Source organism: Cynocephalus volans, chromosome 1 (genome assembly GCF_027409185.1).
Source record: "Cynocephalus volans isolate mCynVol1 chromosome 1, mCynVol1.pri, whole genome shotgun sequence".
In the NCBI taxonomy this organism is placed as follows: domain Eukaryota; kingdom Metazoa; phylum Chordata; class Mammalia; order Dermoptera; family Cynocephalidae; genus Cynocephalus; species Cynocephalus volans.
This window is the reverse complement of record NC_084460.1, coordinates 33,308,817-33,327,117: the sequence shown is the minus strand read 5'-3', so window position 1 is coordinate 33,327,117 and position 18,301 is coordinate 33,308,817. Positions and strand designations below refer to the sequence as shown.

The window sequence follows — 18,301 nt, the reverse complement described above, 5'->3', positions numbered from 1 at the left end:
TTATAGCTCCATCCTCATTTCTTGCTAAATTCTAAAAGGGCCACCCCCAGTAAGTATAATTTAGTTTTATTTCTGTGGATTGGACCTTCAAATCTGATCGCTTTGTTAAACTGCACAAAAATTGTGACTTTCTTGAATTTTATTTTCCTCTCAACCATCCCTAACTATAAAAACACAGCTTGGTTCATGTTCATATCTTAACTGCTGCTCGCCAAAGACCATCCAAACATCCTCTGTGCATCTTAACTCTTGGCTATCAACCCAAAAGAATGAGGCTGAACTACTGAATAAGCAAAGGAGCGGTATTTTCCACATTGGGGACTCTGTTCTCTCTTGCTTTTGGTTTGTACAGTTCTACACTGCCCGAGAGGTGCTGCACCTTCCACCCTCACCTCATCTTTACCAAAAAGCTAATGTGACCAAATCAGAAACTATCTTTTTTTTTGGTTCCTATACTCTAGGATGGCCATCTACTGCTTTTTTTCACAGCATGAGTTCCAACTTAAACATCAACTCAACCATCTTTTCTTCTTTTCCAAGATGTCTTCATCTGTCCTTTGGTAGAGAGAGAGGAAAAAAAAAAAAAAGTGTTTTTTCTTATTGATTCTGCCAAGCACTGTGAAATCCAGACACTGAACACAGGAATGAAAAAAGTCACCTGACAACTAAACCAACACCTGGGTAACAGGATACACTAGAGGGGAAATGCCTCTGAGGTAAGGGCAAGGAGGTACTAGTGCTCTAAAGACAGTCCCCAGAAACAAAAGTTGAAAGACTACAAATCTGCATGAAGGACTTCTTTGATCTTTGAGTAGAAAGGTAGAAATGAACACCTAAGCCCTAACCCTGAAATGCCTAGGACGAGATAGGAGAGCTGAGAGGTTCAAGTGTCCTGAAGGAGAATAAACCAAAGTGTGGACACCTGCATTGGCTTCTGCTCTGGAGCCCGGCATGTGTGCAGGGCAAACAGGGCAGTGAGCCCAGGAGTAGAACTGACTCCTATCCTAGCCTCCCCTGAGCCTTGACAGTCAGGATCGTAACCACTCTACAGTCCATTTTGTGCTCTTTATGCACTAAAAAATTTGACAGGGAAAAAAAGGACTGAATATGTTCAGGCAAGAGAGTGGGTTCTCAGCTACACGGTTTTCTTAAGTCACTCCTCTCTCTTTGGGTCTATCTACGGAATACCGGAAATTCTATGAGCCAACGATTCTAAACAGCAAAAATACTTCTCAGATTTTTCTCATTCATTTAGAAAATATTTGCTCAAAGCCAAATGTGTATCTGTCACTAGGCACTGTAGATAAAAAGAGGAAGAAGACCTGGTCTCCGCTCTCAAGAGTATTAGGTACAGTCAGAGGCACAGACAAACAGATATTTGCCATACTGGGTAGTAAGTGCTCTGACAGAGGCAGGCACAGGATTCTAGAACCCACCTCTCAAGATTTCGGGTGAGTGGGTGAGGACATGGTGGGGGAAGTGACATAAGGGCAGAAGGTTGCTTAGAGAAGTTTAAGCCTAAACATCAAGGGTAAGTCATCCAGAAAAAATAATAAAATGTGTTATGAGACCTAAAATAGTTTCGTTTAGAGAGTAGAAGGTAAATGTGTGGGAAGGGGAAAATGAGAAGCAATAGCATAAGAGAATTAGGTAGAGGCCAGATCCTGAAGGGACTTGATGCCATTTCAAATATTCAGAGTGCATTTTTTTTAAAAAGTAAAGGTAATCACTAATAGAAAAGAAACAATAATTTCCAAATCTCCACAGAAGAAGAAAAATAACAAAAAAGACAAAAAAGACAAAGAAAAGCAAAATAAAACCATTAAGGAAAGAATAAAACAGACAGGGAAAGGGTTAAACATAAATCATTACAATTTTTTAAAAATGGCAAATTCATCTACTTAAAGACACACTCTCACATCAGACTAAAACAAAACAAAACACGGTTACATGTTTTTAACAACAGTCACACGTAACACTAAATGACATAAAAAGCTAAAGATAAAATGACAGAAAGGGATAAAACAGATATATACAAAATTACAAAAGAATTCAAGACAAGTTCATTATATGCAATGATGAGGGCTATTTAACTTTGATAAAATATACAAGCCAAGATTAAGATAAAATTACACTTACTTGTTGAATGAGCCAATTAGAATATAACAAGCACAAAATTCAAGAAGAAATGGGGGGAAAAATCCACAATTATAGTGAGAGACTAAACAAATTAGTCAACAACTACAAAAAAGGACAGAGAAGAGCTGAATACATTTACAGAATTCATTTAGGAGATAATTATAGCACTTTATGCCCTAGAAACACAAGTACAAAAGTACATAGAATATTTATAAAAACTAGCCATGTACAAGGCCACAAATAAAATCTCAAATTCAGAAAAGTAAATATTTTACAGCCATTATTTTCTGTTAATGTAATAAGAAAACGAGACTTAACCACCTAGAAATACGTGATAAAGCTAAGCAATATTACGAGAAAATTTTTAATCTTAAGTGTTTTTACTTTAAAATAAGAGAACTATTTTTAAAAGCATTAAGCATTTAACTTAGAAATTTGGACAAAGGGCAACACAAGAAATAAAGTAGAAAAAAGAAATTAAAAACAGGAAAAAAAAATGCCTGAGAAGGCAAAAGTACACAAATATAGAAAATGTTAAGCCAAAATATAAGTGTAGTAGACCATGAATATATGTAATTTTTATTTGTCAACTATACTTTATAGGATCAAGTGCTGGTTCTCTACAAAAAGATGCCCTCCCCACCCCACCCCCCAAATTCCAATATTTCTAACAAGTCTGCCTGAGAAAAAAGCAGAGAAATTTAAACACAAAACATTTGAAATTATAAAAGGGACATAAAGTACAGAAAACAAAAAGGAGGTAATGGAAAAGAATTATAAGAATACAAGGACAATTTTTATTAATAAAACTTGGAAGTGTATGAAATAGAAAAATATCTAGGAAAATATAAAATATAAAATTGTCCTTAAAAAAATAAGAACACTGATGAAAGAAGTCAAAGACCTAAATAAATGGAGAGATATACCATGTTCATGGATTAGAAGATGCACTATTACAAAGATGTCCATTCTCCCTAAAAGGATCTATAGGTTCAATGCAATCCCAATCAAAGTCCCAGGAAGATTTTTGTAGATATCAACAGGCTGATTTTAAATTTTACATGGAAAGACAAACGAACTAAAAAACTAGAATAGATCAATAGAACAAAACAAAAAGCACAAAAATAAAGCCACAAACATATAATAAATTGATTTATGACAACAGTTTAAAGGCAATTTCATGAAACATGGATAGTCTTTCCAATAAATTGTGTCATAATTAGACATCTATTTGCAAAAATAAGTAAATAAATAAAAACAAGAACCTTATTTCATAATTTGCACCATACAAAAACTTAACTTGATATAGACCCCAAGCCTATAAATATAAAACCTAATACTGAAAACTTCTTAAAAAAAAACATAAAAGAAACTCTTTAAGACCTCGGGTTAGGCAAACATAGTTTATATATAATGCCAAAGCACAGTTCATAAAAGAAAAACTTTAAAAATTGGACTTCATTAAAGTAAAACTTTTGTTCTTTAAAAGACACTGCTAAAAAATGAAAAGGCAAACCTAAGACTAGGAAGAAAATATTTCCAAAATATATATCTGACAAAGACCTGGATCTAGAATAAAGAACACTTAAACTCAATAAGCAGATAACCCAAATAAAAAATAGATAAAAAGAGTTGAACAAAGACTGTAATAAAAGATGTAAGAAAGGCCATTATGCATGTGAAAAAATGCTTAACATCATTAGTCACCAGGCAAATGCAAATTAAAAACACAATACACACCCACTTGAACAGCTAAAATTAAATTCTGACAATACGAAGTGTTGACAAGGATGTGGGCCAAGTGGAGTTCTCATACCTTGCTGGTGGGAATATAAAATGATACAATCACTTTGGAAAACAGCTTGGTAGCCACTAACAGTAAGTATACATTTACAATATGACCCAGTCATTCTACTCCTAGGTATTTATCAAAGAGAAGTGAAAATATATGTTTATCCAAAGACTTTCAGCAGCTTTATTCACATGGCAAAAAACTGGAAACAACCCTAAAGTTCATACGAGGTGAATACACAAACTTATATACTAGAATGTAGAGACAGAATACTACTAAGTATGAAAAAGAAATATTCATTTGATATATGCAAAATGAATGAATTTCAAAAGCAGTCTGCTGACTGAAATAAGCTAGAGAAAAAACATACTATTTGATTCCATTTATATAGAATTCTAGAATGACAGTGGTTGCCTGGGGCTATGGATGAATAGGAACTGACTGCAAAAAGATGAAAGGAACTTTTGGGGGTGGTAAAATTGATTTGTATAAGGGTACTTCAAACAGTTCATGAAAAAGTTCATGAATTAAAATATAATATGAATCCTTACAGGCCGGCCCATGGCTAACTTGGAAGAGTATGGTGCTGATAACACCAAGGCCATGGGTTCGGATCCCTATATAGGGATGGCCGGTTAGCTCACTTGCAATAGCGTCATGCTGACAACACCAAGTCAAGGGTTAAGATCCCCTTACTGATCATCTTTAAAAGAAAAAAAAAATATGAATCCTTCCATGAACTTTTTGAAGACCCCCTCATATACACATAATCCAATACAGTAGCCACCAGCCATGTGAAGCTACTGAGCATCTGAAATGTGGCTAATGCAACTGGGGAATTAAGCTTAAATTAAATAAATTTAAATTTAAGTTTAAACTCATACTTGATTCACTTATTGGAAAAGAGTTTAAATATGTTTAGAGAAACTAGGGCATGAGAAACTATTTTTTCAACTGTAAATTTTGAGGAATTTAAACACAAATCAACTTTGATGAAAATTTAGCATTCAAATTGGGATGTAAATTTAAAATACACACTAGATTTTGAAGACTTAGTGTGGAAAAAAGAACAAAATAATAATTTTTAAAAATTGATTACATGTTGAAATGATAATTTTCAAAATACTAGATTAAATAAAATACATGTGGTAGTGGAAACAAGGGTGCATACATCTGCCAAAATTAAAACTATACACTTAAAATGGGTGCATTTTATTGTATATAAATTATGCCTCAATAAAGTTGATAAAAATATTCAATTGATAATGTATATATGTATGTGTACATGCACGTGTGTGTGTGTGTGTGTGTGTGTGTGCGTGTGTATGAGAGAGAGAGAGAGAAAGTAACAGAGACTGTGTGTATGCATAAATGACTATCTTGTGACCTTTCCTTAATCAGAAATCAAAAAATTCACTGGGTATATATATACAAAATTAACTGTTCCTCTTAATAGTTACTACATTAAGTTATATTACAGTTATTTAATGCCTGCCTCCTTCATTAGCCTTTGAGCTTCTTGAAGGTGGGAATCCTGCCTTCATCTCTGTACAAATCTAGCACTTAACATGGAAAGTTAACATAGTACCTTATCAATGTTTCAATAGCTACTGAATTGTCCCAGTTTATGTAGTTTAATTCCCTCAAAATCCCTGCAAATTTGGCATTATCCCCATTTTTCAGATGAAAAAATGGAGGGTCAGAAGGTCAGAAAGGTTAAAGTAATTCACCAAATATCCAGAGCCAGTAAGTGAAAGAGCTATGTTCCTAACCCACATTGACCTCGACTCCAAAGCCCATTTTCCCACCTTCATCTTACTACTACCTCTTCAAGTGGGCATTTCATAACTGTTTGATAAATGATTGAATCAAAGTAAGATTAGCATTTAGGGCAATGGAACCATAGAAATTTTTCTGAACTTCTAGTGTTATAGCTTCCTAGTTTTAAATGAGCCCTCTAGACACAGGGCAACTTGACAGCTCTTCCTAGAAGATCAGAAAGCGTGAATATAGTAGGAAAAAAATATTCCCTCCCAATTAAACTTTCCATTTGGAAGTCTGAAAAAGAAAAATAACACAGAACAGAGAAGATGGGAAAGGGAAAAAAGGAAATGCTGAATCTGCTAATACAGCTAATTAATGCAAAAGAATGAATCGAACAGCAACTTCAGCATTCAAAAATGAAAAGTTAGGAGATGCTAGAGAGGTACAGTTTCTAAGTCCTTTGGAACTCTTTTTTAATTAGCCTCCCAGAATTCAGCAGTCCTGTTTGAATAATCTGTATTTCTGGTTATTTATACAGCTCCCTACTGCTACACACTGCAAAGCCATAACTACAGGAATACATAACTTCATATTTGCACTCAACCATCCAAAGATACTGGCATTTCAGACCTTTAAGAAGCTTAGGGAAGAGTCCCTGCAGAGTGTAGTTTTAAGGTTAGAAGGCCCAAGAAGCCAAATGCATCTTCTTTATATGCTATTTACTTGAGAGAAGATGGGCCATATCAACAAAAGGACAGGCAATTAGAAGGGTAAAGGAAAAATACAAACAAAATACTGAGGAGAGTAAAGCTAGCAAAAATCAGCTAAACACTGAAGTTCTCTGAGTAATTTCCCATACCTCTCTCTGCATTTAAAAAAATAATTTGTTTCTAAAAGCAATTCCTCAAGGAGGACTTTCAATCAACCCAAGGTTTGATATGTGCTGGAAAAACAGAGGCCTACTATGCCCCCAGCCCTCCACAGCCTTTTAAAGAGAAGATATTTTAGAAAAATATACCTTGATAATCCTAAAATCATTTAAAACACAAAAATGGTCATTGTAGAATTTGTTATAATAAAAAAACACTGGAAATAACCTCAATATGAACAATAAAAGAATACAAAGTAAGTTAAGAGTCCCTTAGAGTCCATTATGCAGTTATTAAAAACTCTTAATGAAGATTATGTCACAGCATAGGAAACAGCATGGTAAGTTTAAAAAGAAACCGTATGGAAAATTATATGTGTGAGCAGGCCTAAAAAGTTGTTAAAAACAAGAAAACAATTATAGGAAAAAAGACTAGAAGAAAATATGCACCCAAAGACAGGCTGCGTTTGGCTAACACAGCTGTTTTTGTAGCTTCTGGAAGCAAGCATCTTTTCTTATTTATTTCTGCATATGCCTAGCACTTAACATAGTATCTTATCAATTTTTAACAGCAGCTCCATATAATGATATTCTAAATGATATTTAATAAATATATATCAAATTTATGAAAAAAGTTTTCAAAGAAATATCTTAGCTTAACAGGGCTTTCAGTGTACATGAACAGAAGTTTCAAGAGAGCAGACTCTGGCTCAATTTCATAAAGAATAATTCCATAATGATTAGAGTCTACCAACCATGCAAACCTGCTACAGTGTCTCTCAATTTAAAAAACCATCCCCTAACCCTACACCACATTCTGGTCACCACCCTACCCCCCCAAAAAACCCCACCACTTCTCTAAACAGATTTCTTTAAAAAATTATGAATACAAGTTTTTTGCTCCTTTTGCTTCCAACTTTAGAATTTTGTGCAATAACTGTGAAATTCACATGATACCCACTTTAAGAAATTAGAGCATAAATAATAAGATATTTAAGGAAGGTACTATAAACAAAAGTTCTATACCTGTCTTGAACATTTTCATATTTCCTATGCGAGGCATATAGCACATGCACAACTTATTATTGAATGTATAAATGAAAATTATTAATGATATTCTGCTGTCAACAAAAATATAGACAAACATATGGCATAGATAAGTCTACATGATACATATAGAAAGTTGGGCTGTTTAGAAATTAACATAGGATAAGTTTAGAAGTTAATGGCTAGATTTCCCTAAAACCAACACAGTAAGGGAAGGAGCAAAAAGAAATTGCCCTTCAATGGAGTGGTTATATTAGCAAATGACATAACAACAGGACATGAACAGACCAAATATATTTTTTATTCATCCACTCTAACTTTAGAAAAGACCATATACACACACAAACACATACTCACACCTGAAGACTTCACTGCTCTATATATCTAGGAAACTCAATGAAATAAAACGCCATAGCTACACATTCGTGAATCCGGGCTAACAGTGAAGAGTCAGGCAAAAAGGATAGGAGAGCAAGGAGACTAGGGACATACCTGAGCATGAGATTCATCAGCTGAAGACCCTCGCCCTTCAAAAAGCGCTCACGATTGGAACTCAGCATTAGGCAGGAACACAGTGAATCAAACAGATTCTCCATCATTTCTTGCTCCTCGGCAGTGCTGGGATTGTGTCTTTTAAACACCTGTCAAGCAAAGACACCAGAAAGCATAGAACCATTAAGAGAACGTCCTTTCATGAGTCACCATGTGACAATTTCCAAAGCCTATCTGTTACAATAACCCTACAACTGAGGAAAAAGAAGTTTTCCAAACAAAATTCTCATCACTTTCTGTTTTAGAGAAACTGGGCTTTCCAATTCACAGGTATTAAATAAATGGTTATCAGTCCACACAAAATATCAAAACACTCAAGTGACCACGGGATCCACGAGTGATTGATAGTTCTAGGCAAGCAGATTTTTTAAAAAGCGAAAATAAAACAAAAAGACACAACTGTTTACTGTGAAATATAACAGATACAGAAAACTCCATAAAGAACATATATAGTTAAATGAATAAATTGAGCACCCCCAAAATCATTTTCAAGGTCAAACAACTTTTCCAGCTACCCCCAAAGCCCTCCACTTGCCCAACCCAACCACATTCCTCCCCTTCTAAAAGTAGCCACAATCCAGAGGGTCACATCTTGGCTCAACATAAGGAGGAGTTTCCTAACAATCAGGACCACTGAACTGCCCCACACAGCAGTTGGGGTTCTGAGTCATGGGAAGGGTTTAAAGCAGAAGTTTTGTCTTTGCCAGAGATGCATGGCATGTTAAGAGGAAAGCCACTTAACAGTATATGCATACCCATACAGTCTACTATGAGATGATCAATAATCTCACAGGAAAAGGACTAAGCACCTTCCCAGAATTGGAAATAGCTTCACATTTCAAAGCTCTATTTTTGGGATGGAGGCCAAGCCACTCAGGCTGCTGGCACCAAGAAGGAAGCTGTAGGCAAACTGACATCTTAGACACTCCCAACACTCTTAAGATTTTATCCAAATGATCTATTTTCAGTCCTGTTTTTGGAATAACACAGATGAGATTTGTTAGAAGAAATCTTAACGGTATTTTCAGAATGCCAGCAGAATAACATTTCAACTGGATTAACACATCTTACAGTGAGCAAACAGCAGTTCCCACTTTCTCATTCCAGCCTTTTCAGTGCCACATCCTTCCCTATCCTCCTCTGTGACCTCTAGCCCACTGCATTGAAAATTGTTCTCCTTGAGCTTATCTGGATCCTAAGTTTTAGTGTCAGATTGAAAGGAAAGGAGATGAATAATCTTGGCAGTGGGTCAAATGAAAATAATTTGGTAGTCTTCGTCCAAGAACATACACTTAAGCAAGTGGCACATCTCTTTCGGATGGACAATATCACATCAGAAGTCGGAGAAAGTCCGCACCAGATACGGCGATATCTGGTCATAAAGAGCAAATGACTAAGAAAAAGAGGCAAACTATGTACCTCCAATGTAACCTCAAATCTGCCAGCATGCTCCATATGGCTTGCATCACATGGCTTATTCCCTCCCACATTTCCAGCTCCACCTCCCATTCAAGGCAGGCCATGTATCTTCATGGCACACAGGAAGCACAAGAATTACTCACGGATAACTGCTGAAGAAGCACATCGATTCCATCCAGTTCCCCAAGCAATTCCCTGTTTTCTAAAAGGAGAAAAAAAAATAGAGGAAGAAAAAAATGAAGCTAACTGTCAGATTTTACAGCCGTCTAACACTGATACATCAGCAAACAAAATCAATACAGCTTGACAGAGTACAAAAGCTGCACAGAGAGCGAGAGGGAGAGCAAGGGGATGCCAAAGGCAAGAGAGGTTGCTGTCATGATCTGAAACAAGCCTAGCTCCTATCCTTACAGAATATCAATACTGAGAGGGAGCCTCACCATCATTGTCCTGGAGCAATATGGCCAGCACTTCACTGCAATACAGTTTGTTGGCATCGAAAGGCATCTTTGCCTGTGGGGAAATACGTGAAATGAGAAAAATGTCAAGGGGTCTTGCTTCCTTCCTCAGGACAAATTTTTCACCAGTACTAAGATCTGAGTTAAAGAGAAATAATAGTTAGAAAGGGAAAAGGCAGGTTAAGATTAAAAAAATCTGCCTCTTTTCTCAAGAGACCAGACCCAAGCATTATATAGTAAATGCATAAATGGCAGATGGACACAATGGCTCTCACACATCTAATGTACAGGTATGAATGTCACCTCCTCAATGAAGCCTTCCCAGATTCACCATTTTGAGTCCAAAGAGCGCGTGTGTCTAGCCCATAGCACGTATTGAAATGTGAACTAGAAGAAAGACAGGACGTTTTAAACTTTTAAGACTAAAACTCATGTGAAGCTTTATTCACAACTTAAAATCATAAAATTAGGCTGTAAATTAGCTGATATTGATCACAGAAGTTGAAAAGAAAGGAATTCCCTGTTTAGATTAGCTGAATGTATTTATAACAAAGTACTGTAGTTCCTTTTAGATTTTTTTATGCTTACAATTTAATTTGAAATCATAAACCTATCTGCTTATATGCCATAATCTGCCTACTATTTAAAAAGGAAACCACATTAAATATGCAAAAATGTGTTAATATTTTAACACCCAAATTACTGCTCACAATTCTTTCCCTGCTACATGCTCTGCTACTTGGAGTTTCAAAGGGGACACATCTATTGCACAGACTATCTTTCATGGCCATCCACATCATTGCTTCAGCAGTGAGACAGATATCTCACCATTAACATTGCCCCTTGGATAAAGGTACACAGAGAGCAGCAAGCCTCACTGATGTTTTTACAGCACCTATGATTCTTAAAATGTAGGCATATAGGCAATGACTGTTAATCAGCAGCAGCCTTTGCTACCTATCCAGGTTTCTGAAATGACAAATAATTTCTGTACCTGGAAAGGACAGTGGAAATGTTTATCGTGGAGCTAACACTTCCATCACCTTAGCGCCATTCACAGTTCTGTCTGGACATTGATTTTGTACTTAAGAAGGAAGAGTGGTGGCTAATCAAGCAACATCAAGCATTACTTCAGTTTTCTGTGAAAGTCTTTCTCGTCAAGCCTAACCGCACCCCACAGGGTTTTAGGAGGCCAACCAGGTATGACCCATCTTAGGTTAAAAGATCTGTAAATGCCAGGTCTTACATGTGCTGACTGAAAGGTATGCTCCCCAGGCAAGCTTACGGCCTTGTTTCAAGAAATCTGGTATAAAAGCCAGGGCTTAAATGCAATATGTGGTACGTTTCACTTTAAGAAAAATGTTTTTATAATAATCAAAACACAAAGGTGAAAAACCAAGGGGTGAGTATCTCTATCAGAATCAAGGATTTGCTAATAAAATTACTAACTCAAATTATTTAAATTCCAAGTATTGCTATTACATTTTAAGTGATTTAAGCCACACCAATTTGTATGCAGCTTTTCGAGGGCTAGGGTTATTGTTTGAAACAATACTGAAACTTAACTGAAAGAAGCCAAAAAGACACCAGGCCACTAGAGCAATAGCCTTTCTGTGGGTCTATCGCCTCTTATCCTTTATTTGATTTTGTTAACTCCTGTCTCCAAGTTAGGAGAGAGTTTGTCTCTTCCTTTCAACAAATATTTATTGGGCACCTGCTACATGCAAGATACAGAATTAGGCACATTGGTCCTCTCTCTAAAAAAAAACAAAAAAAGGATTAAGTACATCAGCAAACAGAAGTTAATTACACCTAAACCTTGCCCACTGTTACAGCATTTAAAAATATTACACTGAAAAGCAATAAATGAGGGTAGGAAAAGAAGAAAAAATATATATTACACTAAAGTTAATTTTATTAAGTAGTACAAATTCAAATAAAAAGGAAAAAAAGGACATGGATCTAGACTCAGACACACCTAACTTTGACTCATAAGCATGCCACTCCCTAAGTGACAGAGTCTGCAGTTCCCAAACTGTGTGCTGAGGTAACTGGGGGTGCCATATTGAATTCGCTGAAGGATATTTTAAATTTTCAAGGAAGACATAGTGACATTTGACATCTGTTGAACACTGCATTAACTACTAGCTTGAGGACATTTCTTTGATGACATCACATCTTCATGGACTGGGTTTTGGTAGTTGCTGTGATAAAAAGAACTGTGTGAAAATCAATGCAGAATAGGAATGAGGGGGGCAGTCCTCAATCGGATTCTAAGTTTTGAGAAGTTGTGTAGTACCTGAAAGGCGCAAGCATCTGTTAGTAAGTAACTGAGGTAATTCCAAATGAAATAAAAATGAAAATATTTTTTCTTTCAACTTACATGTATTATTTCTTCAAATAGCTACTAAATTGTTAGGACATAAAGACATATTAAATTGTTTGGACCTAACTACTTAATAAATGGGACTGTTAGGTACTTTTTGGCATACGGGCACTGACAAAATTATTAAGACACTAAGAGCAGCATGAATCAATAATGAGAATCTATGACCCAAGTAACATTTGTCTGGTCTCAGTTTCCTCATCTGTAAAATGGAAATAAAAAAAAATAATAACACCACTTTGGAGAGTTGCTAACACATAGTAAATACTACAAGTTTTGGGCCGGCCCCGTGGCGCACTCGGGAGAGTGCAGTGCTTGGGAGCGCAGTGGTGCTCCCACTGCGGGTTCGGATCCTATATAGGAATGGCCGGTGCGCTCACTGGCTGAGCGCGGTGTGGGCGACACCACACCAAGGGTTGCGATCCCCTTACTGGTCACAAAAAGACAAAAAACAAACAAACAAACAAAAAATACTACAAGTTTTTCTGATGATCAGAATAAAAAATATCCAAGTTAAACCTCAGCTCCAAAGGTTACCAGCTATGTGTACTGGCCAAATTATTCTGCCTCTCTAACCCAATTTCTCTTACGTTAAATGAGAATAAATACTACCTTCCTCATGAGGTGTCTGTATTAAATGAATTGGTATGTACAGAACGGGCACCCAACAGCTGAATTGCCCTCTACTGAGAATTCCTGGCTCCCCTAGGAAATCTCCAGCTTTTGCTGTATGATACTACACGGAGTTTCCAATTTACCCAAAGTAAATTTTTAAAAATCAAAATCATAATTTCATCACTTTTTCCTTAAAACATAAGCCCTTTGATTGAAAAAATGGCAAGAAGGAGAAATCTAATCAGGAAATCAAAATAATTAGGCCCATAACTCCCTAATCAGTGAGCCCTGCAAATCTTCAGACCCAAGAGGAGTGCCAGCTGGGAAGCAGCTTGGCAAAAGGAGAAGGCCCAGCTCTCATAGGCTTTCCCACGTACTTCCCATGTGGTTTGGGCAAGGCACTTCCCCTCTCTGTGATTCTTTCTTCATTTATAAACAGGATTGGCTGCACCCTCTTGGCAGGGTTGTTTGTGAGGATTAGAAATAATGTACATAAGGTATCTATGAAAACACTTTGCACATAGTGGGCAATCAATACATGAAACTCATGTCAGACAGGGAAAACTTAGTGATAATGATGATGACAACCAAACAGTTTAATCTGATGGAAAAGAAATAAAAGAAACTAGGCCAAGTGGGAAGGAAGAAGACTCATCTTTTAGGTCAAAAATAAGTCAAAGACAAAACTTACAAGAAAATTTTATTTCAGTTTAAATCTTAGCCAGAGACTGCACATACCAAACTGCCAAATTACAAAGACATTTCATCAAAATCGGGAGAAAGGAGAATTCATTCAGTAGGTATAGTTTCTCGGATTTTGCCAAAGTTAACCAGTGGGACTTGGAACTTGTAGGGCTCTCTTCTATCCAGGAGCCTGGCGATACTAAATCTTTCATCTGTCAGAGTAATTACTGAGTCAAGCATAGGTTTGTACTCAGCATGCACTAGCCTTGAATAAAATTAAACTTCACCTTTTGGGGAGCTGCTGCTTTTTTGGAAAGTACAAAACAATTATGATACCACCCACGGCCAGAAGTTGCAGATTATATCTGTAGCTCTCCTATGGTACCTGGAACACATGGGGCAGGTTCAGACACATCTACAGCCCTGTACAATTGTCAAAGCAGATTGTGCCCTGCAAAATCCCAACCTCTGGTCACAAAAGGCTAAGGACTTTAGCATCAACCAGTTGTATAGTTAGTATAACTGAGCCAATTCTCAATTCATTAACTCATATGCTGAATGTTGCAACTAAAGCATTCATTTAACTGGGAAACAAAAGAGAATCTTAATTTTGTTTCTTTAGAAATGAAAAATAAAACTTTCAGTTTTGGTATTATTTTCAATAGCATATAATATCCTAATAAGTTTGTATTCCCTATTTAAAAAATGAACGGTGATACAGTGTTTCTCACACTACGGTTATCTGCTTACCTACTAATCCATTTAATACAATCATCTGCAATGAGTTTTACCCTAATTAGAAAAAATTAATGAGCTTTCATTTAGTGGATGAAGAAACCCATGAATATTTCTATATACTGCTAGGTTACCAGCACAAAAAGGAAAAATCCAAGACTAAAATGCCTGTCACTAATATGCCACCCACTCAAGGATTACTGAATAAATATGGGATGATCAAATACTAAGGTTTTATCAAGCAACCTAGACATAAGCACTCCAGGACCTTGGTTCTCAGACTTTAGTTTACATCAGAATCACCTGGAGAGTTTGTTAAAACACAGATTGCCAGGCTCCACCCCCAGCTTTACCATGGGTCTGGGAGGACCCAAGAGTTTGCATTTCTAACAAGTTGACAGCTGATGCTGCTACTCCTGGCTGGGAACCACATTTTGAGAATAACCGGGAGGAAATGCAAATATGACAGAGACTCAGTCCTTGTTCTTATGGAACTTAAGGATATTTGGAGGAAGAAAATAAGCACACATAATAATATAAAAGCCTGCCAGGTGATGGAATTATTTCCACTTCACAGATGAAAAAAAGTGTCACAGAGTTATGAGTATACATTGGAACCCAGATCAGCTAACTCCCACAAGAGAATTTTTAGGAAAAAAACAACAGGGCTGATTTTCAGAAAAGAGGGCAGTACAGGCTGGGGTCAAAGCAGTACTATGGAAAGGGTGTATGAGGAAAATTCTGGAATCTTGGGTTTTAACCCTAGCTCTATAGCTCTAACTAGCTGTACCAGTTTGGGTAAGGCACTTAACATCTACAGGTCTTAATTTTTAATACTTTCATCTTCAACACAACTTATAAATTTCCTTTCAGTTCTAACAATGATGGAGGCTACATGGGAAGAGTAGGGATTTAAACTGCCTCATGTGAAGATTGTGTGTAATTTAGAAATACAGACAGAAGAAAGGAGTCATTCCTGGTGGAGGCAGAAGCATGAGCAAAGCCAGACACAGAGGTCAAAATAATTTTGACCTTTGCAGAGTACGGGACAGGTAAAGGAGATATCTAGAAGATGATAAAGGCCAATGTTTCAAAACTGAGAAGTGGTCAAGCCGTGCCAAGTTAAAGGACCTTAAAAAGTAGGCAGAGAAGGTGGGATCTCGTGTACAGGGCATTAGCATCACCTTAGGCAGGTTCTTGAACAGGGAACAGCACACTGAAAATGGAGTTTTAAATCAATCTGCAGAATAAAAATGGGTAACAAGAAGGTTTAAATTTCTAGATACCAGTGGATCTTAGGGTTGAACATCAGAATTACAGTGGGACTTTAATAAAATACACCAAAGAAAGAGACTAAGATAGTAAGTCTAGAGTAGAGTCTGGGATCTGTATTTTTAAAATTTCACTGGTGAACTTAATACAAACCCAGAGCTGAAACGCATTGCTATATAGACTTCACAATGTAAAAGCATTATCACATTTGATCTTCACAGTAACACTGTGAAACTGGAAGGGCAGGAAATATGATCCTCATTTGCCAGACAAATTAAGGGACCATTGCCCACAGTTACACAGCTACTATGGAAAATCAGGATCAGAATCCAGCATTCACTATGATTCACCATGATGTTGATGATGGTGAAGATTACAAGAAGTATTTTCCAAGATTATGAGAAATAAGAACAAGGCATTGCTTCTGAAGACACGCCTTCTTGCTGGAAACACCCTTAAGCAGGACTTTCTTTCATTGATGTTCTGGGCAGCACAGGATTTTCCTAAGGGTACTTGCTTACTAGTAAAATGACCAAATGGCATTTAATATGTTTAAATACCCTGAAATCTTGAACAATTGTTTTAGACACAGCAACAAGGCTATTTATGTCCCGAGGATTACACAAATGCTGTGCCTATAAGGCAAGAGTCAATAGCTTTTCTAGACTATCAAATAGGTCTCTTTATTACTATCATAAGGGTAACGGAATCTAAGCCAAACACCCAGAAGTCTCAATTTTCCTTCTTATGTTACCAATTCCAAGAGGAAAAAAATTTAAAAAGACTCTGGCAAGTTTCAATGCCTTTCAAAAGGCAGAGGAGGTCTTACATTCTGGTTTAATGAAAAATCTTTGAATCAGTATTAAGGCTTGAGTAACTGACATAAATTTGTCCTGACTTCACAGAGACAAAAATATTTTGTATATTTTAAAGTTGGGGACTCCCCACCAACAGCTCAGGTCCCTGCCATTTATCCCAACCCTTTAACTGGTGTTCTACTTTGCTCTCCCCCACTCCTCACTCCCAAAATGTCTAAAGGCTTTGGAGAATAAAAATGCTTTGAATATTCAGAAAACAAGAAATCGAGTTTAGGGAGATGTGAAGGGAATTACATGGGGAAACAAATCTAGTTCTAAAACCAAAGGACATCTAGACTCATGAGAGGAGGTAGCTGCAAACACAGCGATGTGTGAATTAACTACCTGCTGAGTGCAGGATGGAAGGTGGGAGGATTCTGCCAGGCAAGTGTGCTCATACCCTGATGGTAATAGTTGGGCTAGCTGAGTATCTGGCAAATCCCCCCTGATGGAGAAGTCACCTTTTCTTAGAAAACTGAGTATCCTTGAGTCAATATGTTGCATAAGCCTATGTTATAGATTTAATAGGAACAGGTGGTTAAATAAACAGAGAAGTTAAACTAGAAGAGATCAGCAGAGGGAAACTATTTGTTTTAAACCTTCTGTTAGTATTTGCAATATGTATTATTTTCAGAAGTAATGAAGGCTATTTTTCAAACTTTCCTTTTTGTTGTTTGTTTTGGGGGCAGCCGGCCAGTAAGGGAATCCAAACCCTTGACCTTGGAGTTACAGGGCAGCACCCTAACCAACTGAGCCAAGTGGCCAACCAAGGTTATTTTTAAAGCCTCTTCTTTAAAAACAAACAAAAAAGGAAAAGCAAAGAAAGAGGCAAGAAATACCAGATGCTTCCCAAACTAGAGCATATGGTTTGGGGATAACAATCTATACCAATAACTCAGCATCAACCATGCCCAGATCAAAGAGAGATTTGAGCTGCAGACCCACAAAGCCAAACCTACCTTCAGCCTCTTCAACAGCCATTGCAGAAGACCCTGCTGGGCACCCTCTGTACACATCTCGGGCCGGAACTCAGCCATGTTTTCCACAATAGCTGGAGGGAGACAGACACCAGTCACTCGGGAGGGCAACTTTGTTTTCATCTGCAACAAGTTTACTTCCCATGACAGGCATTCAATTCTTCTTCCCACTCCCCTATATTCCTCCCAGCCAGATGCTGTGTTGTCATTTCTACATTAACTAGGGAGTTGATGTGGTTTTTTTTCTTCAAGTTATATTACAAGTAAAACTCGTAACCGAAAATGATGGAATTCATAAAAGGGATAAGTGATAGATTTTTCTGGGCTAATAGAGAACAACACTATAGCAGAACACAAAAAAGGGTGGACACCTGCCTAAGAAGGCCTATTTAATCCCTACTGTATCGGAGTCCCAGAGACATGTAACTGAAGAGACAGAGAGCTAGGCCCACGCCTTAGGAAACAATCAGGTTGGTGAATTCAAGTCACTTCCTTTCCTGGTTCACCCATTTTCAGTACTTTCTCTGCATCATGTGGAAAAAAGGATATTACAAGGGAGGTAAGCAAGATCTTCTTAATTGAACAAAATAATGTGCAGAGGGAAAAGGCCATGCTGGCAGAGGTAACTGCTAGGTTCAAGAAAGCAAATATAATTGGTCCTGCCATCTCCTACAACAGCCAAAGTGTTGCTTAACAGAAAAATTAAAAATTAGGAGGCAAAAAAAAAAAAAAAAAA

General features: G+C 37.0%; 1 protein-coding gene across 1 annotated transcript in view; it reads right to left on the bottom strand.

Moving 5' to 3' along the window:
• Window positions 1-18,301, bottom strand: part of CTNNBL1 (catenin beta like 1) — a 172,676-nt gene that overhangs the window by 74,685 nt on the left and 79,690 nt on the right. The window contains exons 7-10 of the mRNA XM_063100663.1: window positions 17,548-17,639; window positions 10,022-10,094; window positions 9,725-9,783; window positions 8,103-8,251 (exon numbers count right to left, since the gene is read on the bottom strand). Of these exons, the coding sequence (XP_062956733.1) occupies window positions 8,103-8,251; window positions 9,725-9,783; window positions 10,022-10,094; window positions 17,548-17,639 (373 nt within the window). The remainder of the gene's footprint in view (window positions 1-8,102; window positions 8,252-9,724; window positions 9,784-10,021; window positions 10,095-17,547; window positions 17,640-18,301) is intronic.